The following is a 26594-nucleotide window of genomic DNA, read 5'->3' on the forward strand; positions in this document are numbered from 1 at the left end:
TTAGCATTGACTTGGTTGCAAAGCACCGGTACTTTCGACATCTTTGCCCATGGGTATTGAGATTTTCAGTCTGAAAAAGAAAAAAAAAACCTTTTCAGCCTGGAAATAGCTTGCACTCACAAAACCTTTATGCAAGGAACAATCACACAAGAAGAAATACTCAGTCTGGCTGAGTGTTAAAATCCAAACTACACTCAAGGGATCTAAACATGGCAATAAATGTTGAAAGTCATTAGATTATTAAACCCTTAATGCAGATGTTCTTTATGCTTTCTGTTATGTAACAACAGTTAGCACTTTATGAAGGACAATCTCACCTTTTCACAGTCACATGAGAAGGAATGTAAAAGGAATAATTTACCCAAAAATGTAAATTCAGTCATAATTTACAACCCTCATCATGTCATTCCAAACACATACTGCATGACTTTCTTTTGTGGACCACAAATGGAGAAGTTTAGACAAACGTGAGCTGCTCTTTTCTATACAGTGAAAGCTCCAGTAAAAATAAAAACACAAACAAGTGCTATTTTAGTATTATTTATATACTATTATAGTTTTTGCTATTTTTTTGCTTTTATTTTTATATTTTTCAGTTGTCATTTTCATGTTCATTTTATTTTTTGTAATAGTCATTTTTATCATTTTTTTAAACATTGCTATTTTATTAGTAATTTTAGAGATTCAACTTATTTCAATTACTTGCAAAGGCAACAGTTATAATTTTTTAAAGTTTTATTTAACAATAATAACCTTGAATCATTCGACTTGTGCACTGTATTCCAAGTCTTCTGAAGCCATATGATAGATTTGTACTTGACTGAAATTTGATTCATTATTCACAGCTGTCGTCACCTTTCACTTTCAATGTACTGTGTAAAAGAGGAGCTCTGTCATTCAGCACTAAACATCTCCTTTTGCATTCCATGGAAGAAATCCATTCATATGGGTATCGTAAGATATGAGTGAGTAAATAATGACAGAATTGTCATTTCTTTTATCCCTGATAACCCTGTAAGAATGAAAACATCCTAGGGTCTTGACCTTGCCAGCACCTTCCCATTTCTCTTCTATCCTGTGTTTAGCCCTTTCCATCACAGCCTTCAATATAATCCCCCAATGTCTGATAAAAATTGCTTCATTCGTCACTCATAGATCTGGAACACACAAGATCCTTTGACTGTCTACTTAGAACCCTGTGAAGATTCTTCCTCCGCCTCAGATCTGCTCATATGCAGCATTCAATGAAAAGCCAGATAAGGAAGGTCAGTCCTAATTAAATCTCAAAAACACTGCTCGGTGAAATGAACTAGTCGATACCATTTCTAGAGCAGGAATCACATCTCTGCTTTGGAAGATGATGAGGTACTGAGGCTGCTAAGGGAGAGGGGCACAGCCGATATGACTTAATAACAACAAATTGGTCAGAAATGAAAGACGGCTGGTATGAAATTACGATTGTGATACGAAGTGTGCCTGCCTATTACCCATCTGCACCCCAGTACTGGGGAATTACTTAATCCAAAACGAGGTGTTCACATCATATTTTAACTACGTTTTCATTTATTTTTACTACATAAAAGTAAAATTCTCAATATTGCATGCGCCTCACCATTCAAAACTGATGACTAAAAAAGTTTTAAATAACTCAAAATGTGTCATGCTAAGCATATATTAGAATATATATACTGTAAAAAAGCCAATTAGCATGTTGCCGGAAGACACCCTGTAAGTCAGCTACAGACAAACCTGGCAAGCACCAAAGCTAGCTAAATATCTACATCAGCTATACATTTATTAAAGCTTACAGCTGTAATATTACATTTTTGTCTAGTATAATACAGGGTAGGAGGCAATCTTATCTCAACACGCCAATATTAGAGCTACAAGAGCTGTGCTATTCATCAGATGCATCATATTAAAGATTTCTTATCACCCTGCTTGGACCTGAAAAAAAGGCCTGTATACTACCTAATAATGCTTAAACCGGCACTTTTGGACAATTAAACTAGCAAAAAACATATTTTTTATGGGACAACATATCAGAAGAATTGCATTAATGTAAGACTACTGTAAAGTCTTTAAAAAAAGTCCAAATCAAATATAATTTTATTCTCTTTTTTTGTGCACTTATAATGAAAGTTGAGGCTGGACCCTCAGACATTTGACCTTTAGAATTAGAATAGGCTGTTTTAGCTACTGTGCCTTTAAATGTGAAATCAAAGTAACAGCATCACTGACAGGCCATGACTGTTATAATATAATTTCTCTATTAAAGTGAAGTATTTAAATGAATCAATGACACTGCATTTTTTTAATTAAAAAAAGTAAACTTAAAAATTCCTCTGAAATAGAGCTGCACAATTATGACAAATATCAAAAAGGGAGATTATTGATTGAAAGATTGAAACCTTGTCAAAGAATGGAAAGAAAAAGCTGAATCTATTTACCTGTGAAACATGTCTTGTGGTTATGCTACTTGAAATTAGTGATAAATTAACCACAGTCTAAATCACGTAATCCACTTGGCTTTCTTTATGAATATGTATTCCAACTGTAATCAAGCAAGCAGGATTGCTCTACACTGTCTAAATGTTCTGGCAAACTCCAACATCATTATTCCAAAGGCAGCTGGTTGAAAACACTCTGGACGGTTCTATTTGTGCATGTGTAGAAATGAAAACGAAAATCTGCATATCCCATTTTTTTTGGCCAGGCTGTATGCACAGAGATCATTACATCATTATTATCATCATCTGTTTATTCCGCGCTCTCCAAATGACTGAAGCAGAGACAAATCTGTATCGTTTCATTGCTGTCATCAACGTGGTTATACTTCATTAAGGGGTGAAATTGTTTGTGACGTATTGCACCTCAGAGAAGAAACATTCAGTGCCTTTGGCATTGCTGTGAGCCCACAGGTGTTTATTCAGAGTGAGTCAGAACACAGCAAATAGAATAGTAATGGCAGGATCAGAAAATGCCATGAATGAATTTGAAAATTAATATGCTGGGCCTCATTTCATGCAAGCCTCTCGGCACAGCTAAATACCCTTTCAGAGTCAGCTTTCATAATTTTCTCTGCGTCGTTCAAGACACACAAGTATAAAGAAACGAAAAGGCACCTGAATATGAATGATTGTTGACTGGCGGAGCACAATTCCTCCACAAAATAAGTCTGTATATTGCAATATTGTAGTATCACAATTATTAAAATAGTATTTTGAGGCACACCAGACAGAAAATTTTTGATCAGGGTCAGAAATTAAGGTGAAATTAAAGGCAAGGATGATTTGTAATATCGATTTTACACAACCATTCATAAGTAAGGTGAAATTTCTTAATGTTTTTGAAAGGAGACTCTTATGCTCACTATGGCTGCATTTTTTTTAAATTAAAGCTTTACTATTGTGAAATATTTTTACAATTTAAAAGAACTGTTTTCGATTTTAATAAATGTAAAAATGTAATCTATTCCTGTGATGGCAAAACTGAATTTACTTCAGCATCATTACTCCAGTCTTCAGTGTCACAAGATCCTTCATGAAATAATTTCTAATATGCTAATTTGCGGTTCAAGAAACATTTCTTATTTTTATTATCGATGTTGAAAACAGTCTGCTGCTTTGTTTTTGTGAAAACCATTAACCAGTCATTTTTTTTTCAGGACTCTTTGATGAATATAAAGTTTAAACATCTTTATTATAAACATCTTTACTGTCACTTTTGATGAATTTAATGCGTTCTTGCAGAATCAAAGTCAAAAAAAAAAAAAAAAAAAAAAAAAAAGCTCAAATTTTGAACGGTAGTGTATTTATATTTGAAAATTCTGATCTAGGGCTGTTTGGTGTTTGCTCAGGCATCATTGTTCATATTATTATGTCTATTACTCTCCAGCTAAAAACCTTTTATTCCAGGGTTTATACAGATTCTGTAAAATGAAATTCCAGGACTTTCAAGCACTACTTTTTTTTTATTTCAAGGACAACAATCAACACTTATCAAACAATATCTTTATTATTTATTTATTTATTACTCAAATTACAGATATAAGGTATCCGACGTTTCACTTCATAGAGATCAATCCATTGACCAGCGCTGTCAGGCATGGGAAATCACCTTAACCATTGAAAGGATACTATGACATCGCTTGTAGATATCGCTTTCCTCATTCAAACTGATTTTTAGCGCAATTTTCCACCGGACAAATTGCGATTGTTAACTCATGATTTCTGTTCTGTGCGTCTGTGCGCACCAATCTTGCACTTCTATCTACTCCTCAACCAGACCACCTAGAGACTTCGGGTTTTCGGCATTATGTTAAGGAAGGTCTAATCTCGGGAACGCACAAAAAAAATCCAGGAAAAGATTTACTATCTCTTAGTGTTGTGATCCCATGAGGTGAGAAAATTGCGCTAAAACACTCACTGAGTTTTTATTACTTGTTTACCCTTATGAATATATGATTGACCTGAAGAATGAAAGCTATATCATATACTTAAGGGCTGCAACGTTAATTATGCATGAAAATATTGCATTTGTGTTTTTTTCCTAAAAAACTGAAACACTAATTTCATATACATTGTACGTCAATAATTCAAGCACTTTTCAAGTACCTCTTCAAAAATAAAGATATTTTCAAGGGTTTACCAGGACCTAAATGTAAAAAAGTCAAATTCAAGTACTTCACGCACTTTATACACCTTGTACGAACCCTCTTATTCAGAATATGTAAAAATCTACAGCATTATTTAAATTTATAGGCAATCATTTTCAATCTAATTATTCCTAATTAAAATGTGGTATTTGACATATGTATATTTATGGCATGCATCATATTTATTAGTAAATTAGTCAGGAAAAAAAGCTCCCCAAAAATATTTAAAAAAAAAATTCACCTGAAATAGAGCTATAGTACAGTACAAAAATTAACACTGTCATTTATCGCTCTTGAAGTGTAATTGCAATTCTTAATGTTGATTAATAGAATATTCATTAAAATACCTTAATCACTAATGAGCGGATGTCTTTTCATGCGGTACCTCTAGATAAAATGTTGGAATAATGTATTCATGATCAGTTAAAAACGGTAGCGGTCGTAATTGCAATCTAGCTTATTTATTGAATGACTGTGCATTCATACCCTGCCTGCAAAAGTAATGGAAAAGATACATTCTGACACTGGTTTAGATACAACCAGAAAGCAAGATGTGGCAATAATGAAGAAAACAACATCGTGTTCCTGAGCTTCAGAGACTGAGGCTCAGAGATACCGCTCACGGATCCAGGCTGTCTCTACAAGCGTGATAATGCATGGCTAGCCCACTCTCTCCCCCAAGACTCAGGCTTAAGCCGCACTGGGAGCCTCCTGCATATCACTGTAAAGCCCTGACAACTGCAGATGGAAAACAAGGCCATGATGGAGCTATCATTGTTGCCAGTTAATCATTTCTTTGGGTGGGAGGGAGATTGACAATGAAGGGCTCTGGTATCGATGCCATTATTGATTTCATAGAACAATGACCAGTACGATCAATCTCAATGAAATAAGGTGACAACAGACCTGCAGCGGCACCACAATCGATTTCACCGGGCCGAACGCAATTCCATAATACAAGATTTCAAGATGGCCCCATATACAGACAGATACATGCATACAAAATGTGGACACATACAGTACGACAGATAGGATAAATCCATAGAGTGAAATATTTTGTAGGTGACCGGCCACGTGTGTTGTACGGTCCAAACATGAGCCTGCATGCAGAAACATGCTCAAGTGTTTTCAAGCAGCCGGATTGAATATTTATATTGTAATGAGAAACATGAATGTGCGTCAATCATGAATTTCTGTACCATTTCTCTTCCCCTGATAGCCTGCACATGGTACAAAAGCAATATGACTGGTCAGATTGTCTGGTCTTTAAAATGGCCAGGGGTTAGCAACCTTTTGACATGAATTTTAAATATTTCTTGTTAATCACTGTGCCACATTGCATAGAAAAATATGTTGTGATGCGGTGCAGAATGCTTGGCACTGTTTCCCAGAAAGAAAAAAGAAAAATCATGCAAATTTCCACCTCATTGTGTGTTACTGCATTATTTGCACTTGTATTTGGGATGTGTGTTGTGGAGGCAACTAAGTGCATCACTTCCCTTGATGCTATTTTGAGTTTCAACGTCACTGCCAGGATCATGTATGCCCAGTTGAAAAGACTGAAGAGAAGTGACTCAAGCAGATGTGTTATTCTGCAGAAAACCTTATTTAAAACATTACTCATAGTAACATCTCATTTATTTTTTTGAGAGCAAAAAGAAACAGAAAAAAAAAAATCTGCTCACAGAAAGTCATTTTTGCTTTTTGTTGGTCAACGCGCCAAATCTGCAAGACCAATGTCCACCCGTTGTGAAATCCGTGTGGCCGAATCTTTCGACCTCACAAGAAAATTCCCAATTGCATGGACTGCAAAAATTCACTGAACAACGGCAAATGTGGCTGAGCCTTAATATGTAAATATATCTCCATAAATAAAGATATAAACTCGCATTCAATTAGTTATAAAGTCAGAATTGCGAGATATATACTCACAACTGTGACTTATAAAGTAAAAATTGTGAAATAAATGCTCGCAATTGTGAGAAATAAAGACTTTTTTCCTTGCAAGGTTACAGTATATCTCGCAATTCTGAGAAAAAAGTCAAACTTGTGAGAAGTAAACTCGTAATTGCCAGAAAAAAAGACAGAATTGTGAGATAAAAAAATTGCAATTACTTCAATTATTTTATTCAGTGGCGGAAACAAGCTAAAAAATATCGTTAAAAAAAAAATACTTTGACTTTGATACCGGTTCCTGAACGATAGATTTTTCAATACCAATTTTACGAAAAACAATATTACATTACATATTACCTTTGTGTAATACCTTTGTCATATTACATAAAAACTTTGGTTTTATTTTTTCAATTTGTTTACTTTTTTACACTCAAAGACTCATAAAGGCCACTAGGGGGCAGAATATATGCCTCACGCTCCTGCGCACATATAAAGCTTGCCGCAAAACACTGGCAAAAGTAGCTTAATGATAATGAATGTGTCGGGAAAAAGTAGCAAGGAGACATTTAATTATTTATTAATACACTAGTGTTTTGTAAGTCAGTATTGGCTGCAAAGATGAAATTGGCGATGCTGACTCCACAGTTTAGTGAACGCTCGCACACCTACAGTAGAGAGAAAGGCACCTTTCATTTGGATTACATTACCAGAGAATATTTGTTTTCGATTCGAATTGGTTTGTTAAAAGTAGACATTTCAAGCTTTCTATATGAGTTTTATATTTTATATAAATATATATACTTTCTCCAGTTCTTCTTGCAGTCGAAGACAGAGCAACTTTCTGCTCTTAAAGGGGTCATATAATGCCATTTTTGTACAAGCTAATATGATTCTTTAGGGTCTAAATTAAAAGTTTGTAATATACTTTAATTAAAAATTCTCATTAGTATTGTAAGAAAACACTCATTTTACCTGGTCAAAAATAGCTCTGTTTTCAGCACGCCGTTTAAGTGCATGTGTCTTTAAATGATAATGAGCTTTGCTCACCCCGCCCCTCTGTTCTGTGGGGCGTTTTGACCTGACACAACACACGTGGAGTGTTGCCTTGACAACAGTTGAGGGTTTAGTTTGAAGAATGGCAGCGGGAGTCTCTGAGGACACTGTGCAACCGTATCAATTTGAACCGGAGTCAGACCCGGAACAAGATGACGGCCCCGAAGAAGTTCGACAATTAAGGCTCGAACAGGACGTTTCTGAATGGTTGCTTAACGTAATGTCACTTTGATCTATCTTTGTGTGTACTGGCAGGGTAGAGTAGTGAGATACGAACGCTATGCGTTTACTGATGTATACGTTAGTTCATTGACAGATTGATGGTCATGAAAAAAATGTTTTCGGTAAATGTAGGCTTGTCAGTGATGCGTAACGTAATCTATGCAGTGTTAGGTACAACTGTCAGGGCTGAAGCACTGACATGAGGTCATGGCAGGAATGTTTCTAACAGTAGTTGAAGGACACCTAAGAATTTTGTATTACCATTCATCTTCATGCAGTTATAACTGTTTTTTTTAACATTACTTCTTAATCAGTAACAGATACCGTTATAAACCATCTACAAAAGTAAGCTTAGTGTAGTATTACCACATTAACTTTAACACCTGCGTACACAGTGTGTAATAACACAATAACCATAACGCGTTGTTCATTATAAACGTGGGATTATGAATTATATTGAGAACGTCGTACATAGAAAACATGCCGTAATGTACCCTGAGTGTAAACCTTAGCCGCATTCATCGTGAAGCGTGTAAGCGATTTGCAAAGATTAATATAAAGGTTAATAAAATGTTACACTCACTTCTTCTGGAGATGCAGCAGGAACACGAATAGTTGGTACCGAGCCTTTTTTCAGGAGCAGCTTCTTAGCAAAACCAGCTTTATACTGACCTCGTTTGTATAAGTCTGGTGTGTGAAATGATTCGCGCAAACATGAAAGCATTGACGTTGATTGTGGGGAATATTCCCTTCGAAAACAAAACTCAACTGCGTCTTCAGCGGTTCGGATTTAGGAACATCAAAATGACTGCTATGTTCGTTATTACACCCAAGAACAGAACACCACAATCGCTTAGACGCCATTCTGCTCATAGACAGTGCTCCAGCGCATCAACAATGCGGACTATGATGACAGCTCGCTCACGAGCGAGGGCGGGTCTGTGTTGAAACGCTGCTGTCAATTAACAATCGTGGGAGGGGCGTCTGGCTGTATGACGTCATGGTCGAACAGCTTGATTTGAGACAGGGGAAAACATATAAGAAGATTTAAAAAAAAAAAACACTGGATGGATTTTTATCATTTTATGATGGTTGGGTACAGGCACTGCCAACACACATTTCAGTACAATCAACTTGTAAAAGTGCATGTACCATTATATGACCCCTTTAAATTTATTCATCAGATTTTTCGTGTTTCCGGTCTTGCCAGCAATTATCTTGTCGCAAAAATTGCATTGCACACTGTTGGCATCGAGCCTGGTGAATAGCCACAATTCTGATCTTTTCCACATCTTTTCCATCTACGGGGGTTGGGACACTTTCACACTACAGCCTCACATGTGAGCCATGTCTCTGGGCCTAACTGGCGTAAACTAGTGTTTTTCCTCACTGAGTTGACGAGATTAACCCCTTAGGTATTGAAATTTGGTACCGAACAACAAGAAATGTTTTGATACTCTATGGCATCAAGGCAATTCGGTCAGAGCTAAAAAACCCAGCCCTACTTGTAATTATGCATAATTTACAGTTATTACTAAAGTAAGTACATGTAGTAACGTGAAACTATGTGACCTTGAAATAGTGTTACCTGAGTTTGGTTCATGATCACTCTTGCCCTCTATACTTAAAAAAATGGGTAGTCATTTGCTTGGTTCGTTTCTATTCTATTACATCAGTAGTAAAAAAATATTTAACTATGAGGCATGGAAACTTAAATTACTTGTAATATTATAGGCAAAATGACTGACTTTTACAACACCTGACATCTCAATTAGATGCAAATGGAACCTTGAAACATAATAGCTATAACTTAGAGGCTATCTCACAATGTGACAAGAGGGATGATAATGGGGCTATCACTGACATCCAAACTGCTGACGTAGCTAATACCAACATGCCATTTCTCCCGACAAGTCACCATTATGAAGAGATTTTTCATTCGTTTGGGCTCTGAGGTGAATGTCAAATGATTTGCAAAAATGCTTTCATTTGTACAGCTTGCTGATGACATCTACAATATCAGCTTCAGGCATTTGCATGCAAATGTGATAGGATTCTCCTGCAGTGTTTATAAGATGACGAACCTGTTGTCAGACGGTAAAAGCGACAGGAGCGCCAGGGCAGAGAGCTTTCTCCTGTCAGGCTGGGTGATGTTGTCCATGCGGTCCACCCACATCTCAATCATACTCCCCAAGAGCTGGTCTGCCTGGGAAGCAGAGATCGCCATGATAAACAATCTTGTTCATATAATTCTCATTTATAATTTAGCTGTGCACAGGTAAGTGAGGCACACTGGGAACAAGATTAATACATCCTTCATAAGATAAGAGGAACACATTAGGGTACGTCGAGCCGCCTGACAGGCCGAATATATAAAAACCTCCGTCTTTGAAGTTGTTTGGCTGAGACTGTAAATAATAAAGGGGTCTCTGCAGGAAAGATATTTCTGGGATTGAGGAAATTAAGGAGAATACTGATATATGCTGAGACTACAATAGTGCAAATGAGTTCGATTTTTCACCGGGGATATATGGCCCAGGGTTTAAAGGGAAAGATTCTGTGTGGGCGGCTCAGCAAAGCATTCGGGTCCACTGGGACCAAATTACAGTAAGATCAGCTCCCACAAACACAACTAAAGATATGCTGCGCAGAGAAAGAAAACTAGGCCAGGCTTTAGAATATTTAGTTTGTTGGTTGATTTTTTGCTTCAGTCTATTTGACCTTGACATATATATATATAGCAGTGGCATGTAACGCAGTGACTCTTACTTTGGCAGCGTTGAATTTGATATATTTTTCAATTGTAGTCTTTTAAAAAGGCATCTGAAATAACAAACTAAGTGCAATGTAGTGTTGTGAAAAATATAGATTTTTCAATACATATCTGAAACGCTTCCAATACTCATTTTCTGCAGAATAGATGATAACATGATTACAGCTGCTCTTTCTTGCTCTCTCATCTCTTCGACAGCAAGTTGACACAGAAACCCGCCTCCCCTCACTCACTCATTATATTTACTACGGATTAATATTGTTGGTGTTACAGAGCTTGAATTTTGGCGAAGGATTGCGCATAATTTTACTTATTCCCACCGATGTGCATAACTCCGCCTCTCATTACTAAATTGAGTTCTTTTTCGCTGCTTATTGCACTTAAACAGTCAAATACAAACAAAAATAATGTCAAAATGCCAGTCTTGGCAAGTATTCACATAAACACAGTTAGTTATGTTTTAAGTGAGCGTAAACAGTTGAGAAAGAAAACATGTTTAACAGTATTATGGATCAGTGTGTCAGGTCTTAAAGTGACAGCAGCCTAATATGCTGCCAAATTATAAGGAAATATTAACAATATCTATATGGTTATAGATATTTCCTTATGGTATCGAGGTCAATATTGTGGTCTGTGAAAATGCTGAGAGGCTAGTAACTTTGGGAAACCACTAGCCACAGTGGCTGGTGAGCAAAAAAGTTAATGTCAAGCCATGTATGTATGTATGTATGTATGTATGTATGTATATAAAATGAACTAAAACCTTAAAAAACATTTTTATTACTTAAAAATAAAATAAGAATGAACTGAAATAAAAAACTGAAATTTATTTCAGCTAATTGCAAAAAAGTTTTTAGTTTAAAAACTAAAACCTAAGTGAAAATAATAAATACAATAATTAATTAAAAATAATTCAATGAAATAATTCAATGATATACAGCTAGGCGTTTCATCAGAACTATGCTCTCTATCAGGCAAGCAAATGCTGGTGGCCTGGCAGTCATCCTCACCTCCTGGTTGAATTCCACAGCCATCTGAGTGAGAAGTGATTTAAAAAAGCCTGAATTCTGCAGGAGAATCCGACCCATCACCCCAAGGTATGTAGACATAACCACAGGATACCTCTGCAGTCAAACACACAAGTACGTGCAAATATTGAAAACTGGAAACAGTGGAGTTTCACTGAAATGAGGTTAGTGCAAGATGAATACTGTAATAGACTATACTGTGTTCAAACTCACTTCTCCTTCGACAATCCCTTGTAACACAGCTGGCAGAAGAGGCTGAAACATATGGGAGCCTAATATAGGACTTACTTTGATGGCAATTTCAACAACCTGCAAGAGGCAAAGGGAAAGAGAATGAATTGATCATATATTATATATATAATTGCCTAGAATCGCCAAGTGCTCAAGGAGTTACACAACAGATGGAAATCAAATGGTTAAAACATTTGAGGATTGCAGAAGATCAAACTCATTTTAAAGCTGTGGAAAACAGTTAAATTGGACTAGAAAGAAGCTTTGGAAGAGATGATAAATAGTGGCTGAATCATAGTAAAAGATGGATCTTCTAAGCAGGAATCGGGTGGTGAGTGATTTGAATTCTCATCTTTAAATCCCTCGGTTAGATGTTCTACTGTGAAATCATAACACTGTTACTATTATGTTTTTCTTCAAAAACATAAAAAAAACATGTTTTCCACATGGATTGGGTGAAGTTTTATTTAAATCGATTTAAAATGTATGTAATTCATTCAATATAATATTTTCTGAAATATAAATATATGGCATAAACAAACAGCTACCTACTTTTTAATTGGTATTTTATTGCCTACGGCAATTAAGAACAACTGTGGGCATACACACACACAATAAATACAAATGCATGAACACGTCTTTCAAAAAAAAGTAGGGAAAAACCAAAACCAAAAAGCAAAAAAATAAATTAAATGAAATAAAACTACAAAGTACACAACAAACATCTAATATACAGGATCTACATGCATAGCCCTCTTGTTTTTATAAGCAAATTGTAAAATTAGTGCAATACCACATGGAGATTTTTGAAATGGAAATAAATCAATGTTATTTTTTTAAATCCCCAAACTAATTTTATTTGCAGTACTGAGGTCTTTGGAACCCCAAACATAAAAAAGAGATGTTGAATCTGTCAATCAGAACATCAGGGTCATATGCCTTGTTCAAGGGCACAATGGTGGTGGTACAAGTCTTGCTTCTTGCAGGAATCAAACCACAGGGACCATATTAATATTTCTGAACACCATCATACTCGTGAATCGAGAAGGAGAAGGCCTGGAACAAGCCTACAGGCATTGCCTTTAGGAAACGTAACGGCCAAATAAAAAGCATATTGAATCACCATGTTTAATATTACATCACCAGCAAAATCAGATTGAAGCCCCGCTGCACAATTCTGACCTTGAGGACAAGCAAATAATTTTCAATAATCTCAAATTGCCTTGTCGCTCTGAAAGAGAGGAAGAGAAGCTTGTAATTGTGTGAATTCTGTTGTCAGACTATGTATTGGTTTGAGAAGGGATCTTGGCAGCCCAAGGCCATTAACCTCCTGTTCCACCCTCACTTTGACAGGATACAGGATGAACCGTTCCCTGAAGGTGCGCTCCTGTTTTCATTTTTCTTCTTCAAGCTGCTGGTGCACAAACATCCTGGCACATGGGGCAGAACTTTACTTAACTGACTTCAGAGGGTGATTTACAAACAACATGTATAAAGTAATGTGTCTGGATTACAGCCATGATGGAGTAGAAAGCTTGAGCTGGCAAAGTCTTTCCAGACTGCTGTCGGAATTACACCATTATCGAGGTTCACTTACATTAAATGTCAATTTTAGTCATTTTGACTTCCATTTACTTCCATTGACTATTTCCTGCAAAGATAAGCGTCTTGATCAGGGTTCCATACATGTTTAATTCTTTTTAATCTCAATTGTAGCATAAAGTTGATCAGCACAGGAAATCATTTTGTTGAATTTGTTAGTTTTTAGCAATAGTAATCGTAGCAGCAAATTGCTCTAAGCCATGTCAGCACCGTTTTTTAATGGAAAATATGCGGCGGCCATAATTTTCAAGATACGCGAATGTCCTCCTAGACAATCACGGCACTTGGGACAAAGACACCTCATGGCAGTTTTCAAGTCAATAGGACAGACTGTTGCGTAGATATAGATGTTTTTGTGTTTTTATCCCATTCTATAGCACCACCTTTTTCACGCAACCACAAACTGAGCTCATTCATAGGTTTATCAAGTTTGGTGAGATTATCTCATTCCGTTGAAGAGGGATAGCAGTCTTAGTAAAGTGACAAAGCCCACTTCGAACGTTTTGATGTCCCGTCATGGACGTCAATCAAATTTTTTTCCTTTTTGATAGTTATGAACACCAGAGACTCCAGAGAATTTTTCTGCACCGGTCTGGTTCAGATCTAACGGAAAAAAAAACTAGTACTAGCTCACAAAAGTATCTTTTTTTTAATTTTTTTTTAAATACCATAAAATTTCAACCATTGAATCTGTGACGTGTTTTGTCTGCCTTGAGTCAAGGGTTGCAAAGGAATAAGAGCGGTTTCGGAGTTATAAGCCATTACGTACTTTTGACCACTGTAGCTTATAAAGCCCTAAACGGCTTAGCTCCAGTCTATTTAACGGACCTTCTATCGCCCTATAATCCATCGCGCTCTTTAAGATCACTAAATTCAAGGTTTTTGGTCATACCTAGGATATCCAGGTCCACCAAAGGAGGGAGAGCATTTTCACATTTAGCTCCAAAACTCTGGAATAGTCTTCCAGATACTGTTCGTTGCTCAGACTCGCTCTCCCAGTTTAAAACTAGATTAAAGACGCATCTCTTCAGCCAGGCATTCATATAATACTTTTAATCTTACAGTTAAATCCGACCTCTAGTTCATAGACGCCAGAGGAGAACTGGCCCCCGACTGAGCCTGGGTTCTCCCAAGGTTTTTTTTTTTCTCCATTAGGTCACCTGATGGAGTTTTTTCGGTTCCTTGCCACGGTTGCCTTTGGCTTGCTCAGTTGGGGATATTTAATTTAATTAATCAATCAACAATACTATTGATCAGCATTACCAAACGTGGACGTTTTCCACTAGAAACAAACATTGATGTATTATTTTAATTTAATACTGCGAAGCTGCTTTGATACAATCTGTATTGTGAAAAGCGCTATATAAATAAACTTGACTTGACTTGACTTGTAGCGCCACCATCAAGCCGATTGGGGAAAGCATGGTGACGTTGTAGACGGAGAGGGTACTCCCATCCCTCAAAGTCTCTACGACTTACGTTTTGGATCAGAGAGAAAGAGTGAGCGGGTGGAAAAAACAGATGGATTATGGCATTTAGAAGGGAGAAAGATGCCAAATTTACCATCTCTCACTCAGCAGCTGTACTCTTTTTTGTAATTTAATGCCTGGGTAATAAAACATTAAATATTGTTATAAATGTACATTACGTTTTTTTTTTTTTTAAAGAAGAAAACAAATAAAAAACACAATTTTGTAATATTAATACTGCTCTGAAAAAAGAAAAGAAAAATTCATATACATTACACTGGGACTTTTGGGAAATTTGATGTAAAACTGCAGGAAGATAACTGCTTAGTTTGTAATAGTTTTTAACTCGCTTCAAACTTAATTCTGTAAACCTCTGCACACAATAACTTTTGAGATTACGCTAATGTAAAAGTAAATCTAGCATGCCGTGTTCTAAATGCATGTTATAAGGAACTCAAACTCACAGCAAAGGCAGTGATAGAGTTTGTGTGGACCAGCATTTACTGTGAACTAGGGCTGCACGATTAACCTTTATCGCATCGATATTGAGGTTTTAACTCCCGCAATAACCTAACCTCAGGAGTCTGAGGTTTTTTCCCCCGCCTCTGACATTTGAGTGACAAACCTATTAGCCAATCAAAATGGTCGAATCTCGCGTTCCTGGCTTGCTGGCCAATTAGAAATGGCAATGGAAAGTTACAAGGTTGTATGCAGTGCACCGGCTTTCTGGCAGCAGCAAAGCAGCTAACACACAACCTGTACCTCGAAAAAGCTTGTAACTGCGCAGAAATGGCCGAAGGCACTTCTTCGGTGACGGGAGAGGAAGCGGGGGAGCACTTGTACTTCAGCTGTTTGGACTTATTTTGGATTCGCGAAGAACGACGTGGAGCAAAAGAGTGCTAAAATATGTCGACGTGCCGTGGCCAGATCCAGAAGAAACACTACCAATCTATACCAGCATCTTAAAAATCACCACCGACACCAGGGTTCCAGACTGCGACCATTTTTTGAGAATGTGCGAGTTAAAATTTTATGTGGTCGCATTTGTGCGAGTGCATGGTCATGTAGCCTACTAAGTTAAATTCACGCATGAATTTTCTGCATTGAACTTGTTTTAGCGCCCGCCAAAGTGAATTTTTGTCCCGCCAAAGTCTTATTTGATCGGTGAGTAATGTAGATGAACTGCTGCGCTTGTGAGTGACAGGGCGCATGTTTAACTGAAAGAACGAGCAGAGAGAGAGAGAGAGAGAGCCGGTCGCGCGCGCGCGCATTCTCTCTCTCTCTTCGGAGCCAGGCGAAAATGTAAACAAGACTTCACCGTCTCCAAACTAAGCGCTGTCTTGCTCTCTCTCCCTCGCACATATTAATCAAAATAAATCGACACGGTGGTAAAAGGTCGGAAGACCAAAGTTTCATGTGGATCATTCGGAGATTTTTTTTTCTTTTTCTGAATTATCGCTGGGTGTGAATTGTGCTAAATAAATTGAACTGAAAAGCGTTCCGGACATTTAACTGACAAAAAAAAAAAAAAAAAAACTCTTTAATTAAACGGAAAAAATATCCAGTGATGAAATGTTTTCTGTGTTGACAGAAATCTTGGATGTCCATGTCCTAACTGCTGGGATAATCACACAACGCGCATGACACGTCCAATTCGTGAACTAATGACTCCTTTGAACCGATTCATTTTAATGAATGGTTAAAACAACTGATCTTTCCAACACTGAACTCAGGAGACGTCTGAATCGGTGTATAACTAATCAGTAACACTTTACAATAAGGTTATATTTATTACATAAATTACATAAAAAGTACAGTTTGCTTACTCAAGCTTTAAAATAAATAAAACCAAAAATATCGAAAATCGCACCGCAATCGCAATATTTGTCAGAAAAACCGCAATTAGGTTTTTTCTCAAAATCGTGCAGCCCTACTGTGAACCGAGCCGCTCTAAAACACTGTACGCTTGTGCAACACAGTGACATGGTTTTGTGATTTGGAAAATAAAATATAAATCTTCACTGAAACATGACCACTGAAACATGGATTTAAGACATTTTAATGCAAACTAAGGACTTATTTTTACATTAACAACACCCTGTAAAAATAAAAAAGGGATGAGTCAAAATGATTTCTTGTGGTAATCAACTTCATGCTACAACTGTTGACAGAGCATAACCTTTTAAATTTATTTTACATTCCATCATATAGAGATGCACTAACCACATCAGTTCTGCTAAAAGCAGCTGTAAGAATGTTTCTCAAAGGAAGGATCTGAGCACTGACAGTATGCAAGCTGGTGGTCAGTGTGTGTGTGAGCATCCAAGGGTGCCCCTACGGGCTCCCACTTGTACTTGGCTCCAATTGCACGGTTTGCTCTTCAAATCAATCACAAACTACCACATGTTTCCCAGCAGACGTCCTGGCCAGGGCGGATAGAAGGCCAAAAACATTTTCCTAAACCTCACTAGAAATCATTCAGACTAGCCTGACATGCTGCCCTAGTTTCATGCAAGTTTCCTTAAAAAGGCAATTTAGCTTCATCTACTCACTTTCATGTCATTTCAAACCTTGTGCACTATTTTACAAATCTTCTGAATTTACACTACCATTCAGTTTTATTTACAGAAAATAATAATATTGATCAATTCAACTGACAGTAAAGACTTTTATGGTGCTTTTGTGTCCATTTTAAAGCTTGGAAGCTTTAGTTCTCATTGTAATCGAATAGAATAGTTCAGAACAGATTGTCCTTTTTTTCCACAGAAAAATTTTTTTTGCAACAACACGAGGGTGAATAAATGATGAAATTCTTTTAATTTTTAGCTGAACTATCCTCTTAAGCCTGACAAATCCTATTCACACGGTGAGCAACATCTCTGTCTGATTTTTGAGTACTCTTTACAGAAGTACCTTAAAATTAGTTCCTCTTGACTCTGTCATGAAATAACATGAACTGTATAGTCCTTGAATCGTGTACACCATAGGAGAGTTAAATGGCCTGTCATCTCTCATTGTCCTTTAGCCTTTGACTTAACTGACATCTCTCCAAACACATTTTACTGAGAAGATTAATTAAAAATATCAATAAAGTGAAAGTAGTGCCTCCAGATACTGCTAATATAAATTAACAGTTAATTAGGGAGTTACAAAGCTGTTGTCCATGGGTGATTGGTGATGATTTACGTGCCAAACATGCTACCTGAGGTGTAAGAAGGCAGGGAATGCTCTGTGAGGTTAATCGAATGGCTTCCCACACGTCTGAGACTTTCACTGCCTACACAGTTGCTTTAATGCATTCAGAACAGTTCCCATGTAGAGAAGCAAACGGAGAGGTGCAAGTCTGAAAGGTTGTTTGATACGTACAAACTCATTAAATGTTAACAGATCAACCATTCAACGAACAATTAGTTATTTACTAATTCCAAAGCTGTATTATTGTACACAAAAGAGAGATATGAAGCAGAATGTCCTTGCTTCTCTTTTCCATTCAACAAAACTGGATGGTCAAGATTCAAAAAGGGTAGAAAGCATTTACCTTTTCTATTCTATAAAAACAATTTTCTTCTGATTTAAAAAATAAATCTGTGCTAGACTAACTGAGACTTGTTACAGCACTTGTATACTGTTGCCTTCTTGTTGGTCTGGGCTGGATTTTCTGAAACCTTCTTAACGCTACGTCGTTCTTAAGTTATACCTTAAGCTGTACTTTATCGTTAATGCGTGTTTCCCGTACTTAGTTAAGTACACCTTCTGCAAGTCATACGTTCGAAAGGTTGGTCTGGGCCACTCTTAGCTATACCTTATCAGTGTTGACAGTCTATACGAATATAATTCTGAAGTTGTAATACACCCAGTGTTCAATTAGGCTAAGAATTTTCATGCAAAGAATAAAATTGTCATTACACTGATTGTTGTTAGATTTTTAATTATATTATCCAAAGGTACATCAGTTGGCAAACCATTAGGCATTAAAGGCTTAGAAGTCTATTAAGGGAATGATTGTGGTGGGGAGTTTGCTCAAACTATGGCAGCGATGCAGCGAATAGTTGTGCTAAATCAAAGATGGCGCCGTCCACGGAGCCCTTCCAAATGCCAGTAAAAGCATATAGGCTACTGCCAGTTAAGCACTATTTGGACGCTAATTGTTTCTCGTGGGGTCGTACGGTATTTTCAAACATTTACAGGGGTTAGTCCGTGATTTTATTGCAATCCGTATTCCAGAATGTCAGTGTTTTTCTCCCACCACCCACGTAAAAATCCCCGGCCGAATTACCTTCTGTTTTCTGTCTTCTGGTGATTTAATTGCCATCCACATCTCTGAGTTTACAAGAAAAAATCACTTCAAAATTCACTGTTTAAATCCTTTTTGATCACTGCCGAGCACCGTACGTACGATGTACACTTTTATTACTGAAATGCTGGAAAGTATTTACAAGAACAATATTTCATCACAGCTCCACCTCAACAAACAAAAAGGGGAAAGAGAAGAAAGCACGTGAAATGGGCCGTTATTGTGGCAGCAATATATGATACAATTTTAAAATATGTAGGCTAGGCTATAATTTTTTCATAATATCCCATGAGTCCTAATAAATGCAATTTCAACTATTTCTGAAGTGATTATTTTATTAAAAAAACACCACTTTCTCAAATAACGCAGTGAAGCAGCCCCTGCATGAGTGAATAATTGACTCTCGAGCCATCGATATCAACCAATTCAGCACCATCGCACGTAAGAAGGTATATCTTAAGCAACTTCCTAAGGTATGGTTTGGGGAACACGCCTAGAAATGATATACAGGTACCTTTAGTTAAGTTAAGCCTTAAGAGTCTTCGTAGCACGCTAAGAGAAAACGTTATCGGGAAATCCAGCCCAGATTGCTTCTATTGTTCTCCTCATTTGTAAGTCGCTTTGGATAAAATAAAAAAATGTATCTGCTAAATGATTAAATGTAAATGTAGAAAAAAAAATTGCTATCTTTGAGTGAGAAACATAATGAGATTTTTTTACTGATTAAAAATGTTAGTAAAGACATTTATAATGTTACAAAAGATTTCAGTTTCAAATAAATACTTTTCTTTTGAACTTTCTATTTATTTATCAAAGAAAACTGACACAGTTTCCACAAAAATATTACATAGCAAAACTATTTTTAACATCGATAATAATCAGAAATGTTTTTTGAGCACCTAATCAACAAAAAAAGCTGAAAACTTTGCTTTGCCACCACAGTAATAAATACCATTTTACAATACATTAAAATACTTATTTTAAATTGTAATATTTCACAATATTACTGTTTTTACTGTTTTTTTTTTGATCAAATAAATGCAGCCTTGGTGAGTGAGACTTTTCAAAAACATTAACAAAATCTTCCAGACCACAAACTTTTAAACTGTAATGCAAGCTGTTCACTGCTAATGTTCCAATTTGTCATCTCTTTCAAATCTCATTTGCAGTCGTATTTGTAGCAAACTCATATGTGGAGCTCTAAATCACCATTAACTTTCGGAGTATGGAAAAGAAGAGCTTGGACATTGTGCCAAAAATATCATTTTGAGTTTCACCGTGGGAAGAATATAAAGTGGAATGATATGGGGGCTAAATTATTCATCAGAGAATTAAACAACTCTGCTTTTAATATGTTTAAAAAAAAAAAATCTTTAAAAGACAAAAAATAAAAAGACATGTTGGGAACAAAACGACCACCATAATTGGTTCTGAATGTATAATGCTGTATACAGGGATTCAATGCAAACAAGTTGAGAATGCTGTGGATTTCCCACCTACAGTAGCATACCATTACTTGTTATTTTCAACAAACGTCTTGTAGACGCAGATTCCCACCGTCAAAAGGCACAAAACAAGTGTATGTCTCAGATAACCTTGGGCTTGTTTTTTTCCAATTAAAGTTGCCTTCACTCTAGTGGAAAGATGCTGCCTGTTGGCACAACGCAAGACGCAGAGCGCGTAGACGTGTGCACACCTGCGCTCTATGCTACTTAGGATCTACAGAGAAAAATGATTGAAGTTAATTAGAAAAGTTTCACAGTATACCCTGAAGAGATGACAGAACAATGATGCAGTCACAATACAATGCTAACATAAAAAACAAATATCCAAAACCTCTGGTAATGCATTCCAGCTCTTCCTGTGGGGGCGCAAAGAACGTTTTATTCTCCAAATTGGCTTGGGGTCTCCGATGAGCATCTGCTAACCTATGAAGGAGAACCTGGAGGCCAAAGCGAAAAGCTTTATCTGTAATGGCAGCATCCTGACAGCCACTCTGTCTCTCCACCACCAGAGAGGACCGGCACTGCAGTGCGGACAAGAAGCTCGCTTTGAAGCCCACATCAGGCAGGCTTCTTCCAGTATGACCCCTGCAAGATAATTATCTGTGCTACAAGGACCAAATGGTCACATGGCAAAATGAATTAATTAAAATGGTCAAAAATAAAATAGCAGGGTCCTGCAAATAGTGCTTTCACCGTTTCTTCAAAGTAGAAATCCACCCCAACTGTTGGTGTGGAAACGAGAAGTGTTTGAAAAAACGGAGGGCGATGTCAAAGAGCGCGTCTCTTCTGTCAGATCTAAGAGCTTTAGTGCATAAGGTAAAGCAAGCAAAGTTGAGATTGGCTTCAAAAAAAAAAGAAAGAAGCTGAGCTGACTGTGGTCTACTCAAAACCAAAATGACAGAGTTGAGGAACGGGTTCTCTAGTCATTACTCTGCAGCAGTGTCAGGGCACTACATTTCAATACGGAGCGTCAAGAAGACAAGCACAAAAGAGCCTTGAGAGGAAGGATGGATCAGGCTGTTTGCGAAAGAGTGTTAGGGATTGAGTCGTACCTTCAAAACCTGGACCTGCCCTTCTGTGGTGATGTCTCTCAGAAGTTCACAGAAAGATCTGCACAGAGCTTCAGCATAGTTCTGGAGAAAGAGAGACGAGTGTAAAAACAGGGCACAAACATTTCTGTTATGAAGTACATCATGTACTGTATTCTTATTATATTGGATAAAATATTGACATGTAATTAAAAAAAGTTTTCATGAAAACATGGTTGAACACATTTTAAATGATTTTCCTGCTTTAGTTTGAGAGACTGTTGCCCTTTTTTCCATCAACTTCTATTTCTTTTTAAAAATATTTTATGAGAAATATTTCAAATGTTTTAGCATTTTTACAATTACAAGTTTCCCAACAAAACATCTTCGAAATACCCCACTTAATCCGTTGAGTTAATTTAAATAACAACAGGCGGTTTATTAGACAAATAACATAATTTCTCCAGAAAGCAACACCATTTTTGACGGGAAAATGACAACATAAACATCATTATGTATTAGCAATGGATTTAATTCATTCTAAGATGTTCTGTGGTGTTAGTCTGGTTTTAATTTAAATAATGGTTTGTTAAAACATTTCATTCCGTTAGTTGTTATAAAATGAAAGAAACAGGTGCAGTCAATTTTTCCAACCAAAAGATGGTAATAAAAAAATCTAAATTAACTAAATTAACATGTTACCATCCTCATTTAAGCTAACTTTAGCTTTTTATTAACATCATGTTACACATCCTGTTCGTTTACTCATTGTCGTGTACATAACTTACTTAGAATTTATAAATTGCCTAAGTTTGAAAGTCTTTTAGTAATGTATTCTTATTTTTTTCGTTACAAAACTTAAAATGATCCTCCAAACAGGAATGATCCTGTAGAAGTCACTGATTATACGCAATAATTAAAACTGAAACATCACACACACACACAGTAGTCCGTTAAGATTTATTCCTTTTGAGAAGGTGCAAATAAGGTTACGTTCACACAGTCATTCCAATCTTCTTTGAATTTCCTCTTATTTGAAGTCGTTTTTACTCCTACCTGTAAGAAATCTGTAGCAGAGAGATAAATGTAGGCATTGATGATCTGAAAGCAAGTGCGCACATTCTCCGAGCTCAGTTCTGAAATAGAGAAACAAAATAAGAATGAAACCAGGGTGAAGCAATATCACAAGAGTAATATCTCAGAGAAAAATAACAGTTGGGAGAGAACATGAACACCAGCAGTGAGGGAGACAGAAGCGGTATGTGGAAAGACAGACATTTCATATAACAAAACAGCAGTCTGGAGCACAGACAACTTTAAAACACTGCTACTCTGTCTCATCGATAACTCTCACTCCTTTATAGAAGACAAGATAATAACTGCAGTGGCAAACATTACCTTCACTTATTACACGGCTCTGTGAAATACTTGATTCTGATTGGTCACTGGTCAGGGAATTACCAAGACTTGCACAAATACTGTAGATAAAGTAACTTCGCACAGAATAGCATTCCCCAATTTGCAGACAGCTTTTTTACAGAAAGAAGAGCCAGTGTTGTTCCACTCAATGTTAATGGCTTAAAAAAGCTCATGAGTGGTTGAAAAATGTCTCCCAGTTCATCTGAGCTTAATGCGAGACAAATATTCACTATTTGTGGTTCAAATCTGGACTCAGATCAAAACATGTTCTCAAGCCACTTCTAGGTTGTCTTTGCAATTTGGACAAGAGCATTGTCTTGTTGAAAAATCATTTCTCTGATCATTCCTCTTCAGATAACAACTTTTCATTTGTGGGAAGCAAGCCATTCTGCAATATTCTCTTGTTCTTCAAAGCATTAAATGACTTTTCACAGTGAAGTAGCTCACCGATACAAAATGACACAGTCTCTTCCTCCATGCTTCACTTGTAATAGAGATGCATTTATTTATATATTTCTCACCAGATTTTCAAAGACACCGCTCTGGAGCATCACCATGCATCTCGTGTTTATTCAACTCTGCTGAACCACGCCGAATAAAACTTCCCATATTCTGCCAAAAACATTCTGTCTTTGATGTTTTTCTGAGATAGCAGACATTTTGTTAATTTCCTGACCAATAGTTTGTAGTTAAGAAAATTAAATGCTTTGTGTTTAGCCATTGTTTTTTTGTACAGGAGTATGAGTGTATATATTAAAATAATTAATAAAAAAGATTAACAGTTAATGCTTGTGCAAAATATTGTTAGATGCATTTATTGAACCCATCTACTGTACATTTGACAGTATTTTTTTGTAATAATTATCAAATAATTAATTTTGATTAGCCCTTGTTCAAATTTCTCTATTTTCCCTTTGGGGTGCTAGTGAAGTGCATAAATTAAGGTTACAGTACACTAAGCTTTAAAGGAGAACTCCGGTCAATTTTAACATTGAGCTCATTTTTTTGTACATTTGGAGTGCTGTCAATACAGAGAACAACGACAAAAATCGGTGTTGCCTACACCGAGTTATTCTATTTTTAAAATTTGCACCCTGTTGACTTCAATGGGGCAAGTACTAAACCTGCTTTTAGCCTCTTAACATCCTTGATGTGTCATTACAAGTGCACAGAAAATGTGAGTGATTCCTTCTGAGTGAACACGAGTGAGTCTGACTGCAGTAGATGTGAAAGAAATGTATAAAAATGATGTTATTTAAGCCAGCGCAAATACCTTTGTTTACATCCTGTTTTTCGGTTGAAGTCCAAAGTAGTCGATTGCAGAGTTCACACGCATAGGTTTAATACCTATGATCACGCGCGTGAACTCGGCAATCGACTACTTTGGACTTCAACCGAAAAACAGGATGTAAACAAAGATAGAGAGATAATCATACAGCAGTTATAGTATAATTATATCAATACACATTGGCACAACAATGAACAAGAAGGAAGCCACTCATCTACTGCTACATTGCTACAGTTGCTATGGAATCCAAAAATCACCTTGCCACAGTTTTTTTCAATTAGATGAAGCTGATCTTATTGAGCTTGACTTGTGGCCTTTATCCTGTTAAATATGACTTTAATTTATTTTCAGTTGGTTACTGTGAAAATCAGGACACTGCGAAGGCCAACTGTCCCGGCTTCCCTTTGCAGACGACCTTGCACAAAGCCAAGGTCGACCTCAGCTGAAAAAATGGTGCAAAATGTCTCAAAGGCTGAATAGGATTTGGGGTGAATTCCAAGGGCTTTAGGATGGGCTGACCCTTATATTGTTAACAGTAATGAGAGATGGCAGAATCACTGCTTCAATTGTGCCTGGAACCGTAGCGTGTTTTGTACTTTTCTAAGGTCAAGAGGGTCTCCATTCTGCACAACCTCTCGGTGACACACACAGCACTACTGCCATCCTCATCTGATGATCTGAAGATAAAATTGCTTTTCTGAGCTGGTTAAGTTCAAATGCAACATCACAAGCCCCTTCATCTGCAGGATGGACAGAAAAACACACAAATCGCCAGTGAAAATCCAGTGGCTATTTTAAAGGAATCCATCCATTCACTTGAGGACAGACATATACACACAGACATACATACATGTATGTACACACACACAGGCTATTACACCATGCCATTATTTATTTAACAAAAACTAGGCCAAAATGAAAAAGCCATGGATGACAAACTAAGTACACTCTTACTGATTCTATCGGAATTAAGAGGGTAAGTAGCAGTCAGACAATGCTGATCAAATGCCTTTGATTAATTGATCATCAGCAAGCATGATCACCTCTATAAAAGCAGAAGTTTTGGCAGTTTGCTGGTGTAGAGCATTCAGGTGTGTGTTAACACAATGCCAAGGAGGAAAGACATCGGGGCAATGTTCTTAGAGAAGCCATTGTTGCTGCCCATCAATCTGAAAAGGGTTAAAATGCCATTTTCAAACAATTTGAAGTCAATTCTACAGTGAGAAAGATTATTCACAAGTAGAAGACATTCAAGACAGTTGCCAATCTTCCCAGGAGTGGACATCCCAGCAAATTCACCCCAAGGTCAGACTGTGCACTGTTCAGAGAAGTCGCAAAACACTCAAGAAATACATCTCAGACTCTACAGGCCTCAGTTAACATTTTAAAATTCATGGCAGTACAATTAGAAAAATACTGAACAAGTGTGTCTTGTTTGCAAGGGTTGCAAGGAGAAAGCCTATTCTCTCGAAAAAGAAAGGACAGATGAGACCAAAGTGGAGATGTTTGGCTATAATGCACAGCGCCACGTTTGGCGAAAACCAGCCCAAACACATTATACCAAGTGTCAATCACACTGAAAGAAGGTTGATGATTTTTGGCTTGTTTTGCAGCCACAGGACCTGGGAACCTTGCAGTCATTGAATGACCATGAACACCTCTGTATACCAAAGTATTTTAGAGTCAAATGTGAGGCCATCTGTCCGACAGCTAAAGCTTGGCCGATATTAGGTCATGCAACAGGAAAATGATCCCAAGCACACCAACAAATCTACAACAGATCAGCTGAATTGTTGCAATGTTTCAATGGCCCAGTCAAAGTCCAGACCTCAACCCTATTGAAATGATGTGGCGGGACCTTAAGAGAGCTGTGTATAAACAAATGCCTGCAAACCTCAATGAACTGAAGCAGCGTTGTAAAGAAGAGCGAGACAAAATTCCTCCACAACGATGTGAGAGACTGATAAAGTCATACTGAAAACGTTTCTTTCAACTTATTGCTGTTAAAAGTTGCTCTACAAGCAATTGAATCATAGGGTGTACTTAGTTTGTCACCCATGGCATTCCCATTTTTGTTTTATTTTTGTTCAAATAAAAAATGACATGTGTAATATGTCTTTTTTTGTTGT

General features: G+C 37.0%; 1 protein-coding gene across 1 annotated transcript in view; it reads right to left on the minus strand.

The window, feature by feature from the left end:
• Window positions 1–26594, minus strand: part of ipo11 (importin 11) — a 169761-nt gene that overhangs the window by 31525 nt on the left and 111642 nt on the right. Inside the window, exons 23-27 of the mRNA XM_079898081.1 lie at window positions 22815–22894; window positions 21783–21863; window positions 11843–11938; window positions 11612–11725; window positions 9913–10034 (exon numbers count right to left, since the gene is read on the minus strand). Coding sequence (XP_079754207.1) covers window positions 9913–10034; window positions 11612–11725; window positions 11843–11938; window positions 21783–21863; window positions 22815–22894 — 493 coding nt within the window. The remainder of the gene's footprint in view (window positions 1–9912; window positions 10035–11611; window positions 11726–11842; window positions 11939–21782; window positions 21864–22814; window positions 22895–26594) is intronic.

This window comes from Squalius cephalus (genome assembly GCF_949319135.1).
Source record: "Squalius cephalus genome assembly, chromosome: 16".
NCBI lineage: Eukaryota > Metazoa > Chordata > Actinopteri > Cypriniformes > Leuciscidae > Squalius > Squalius cephalus.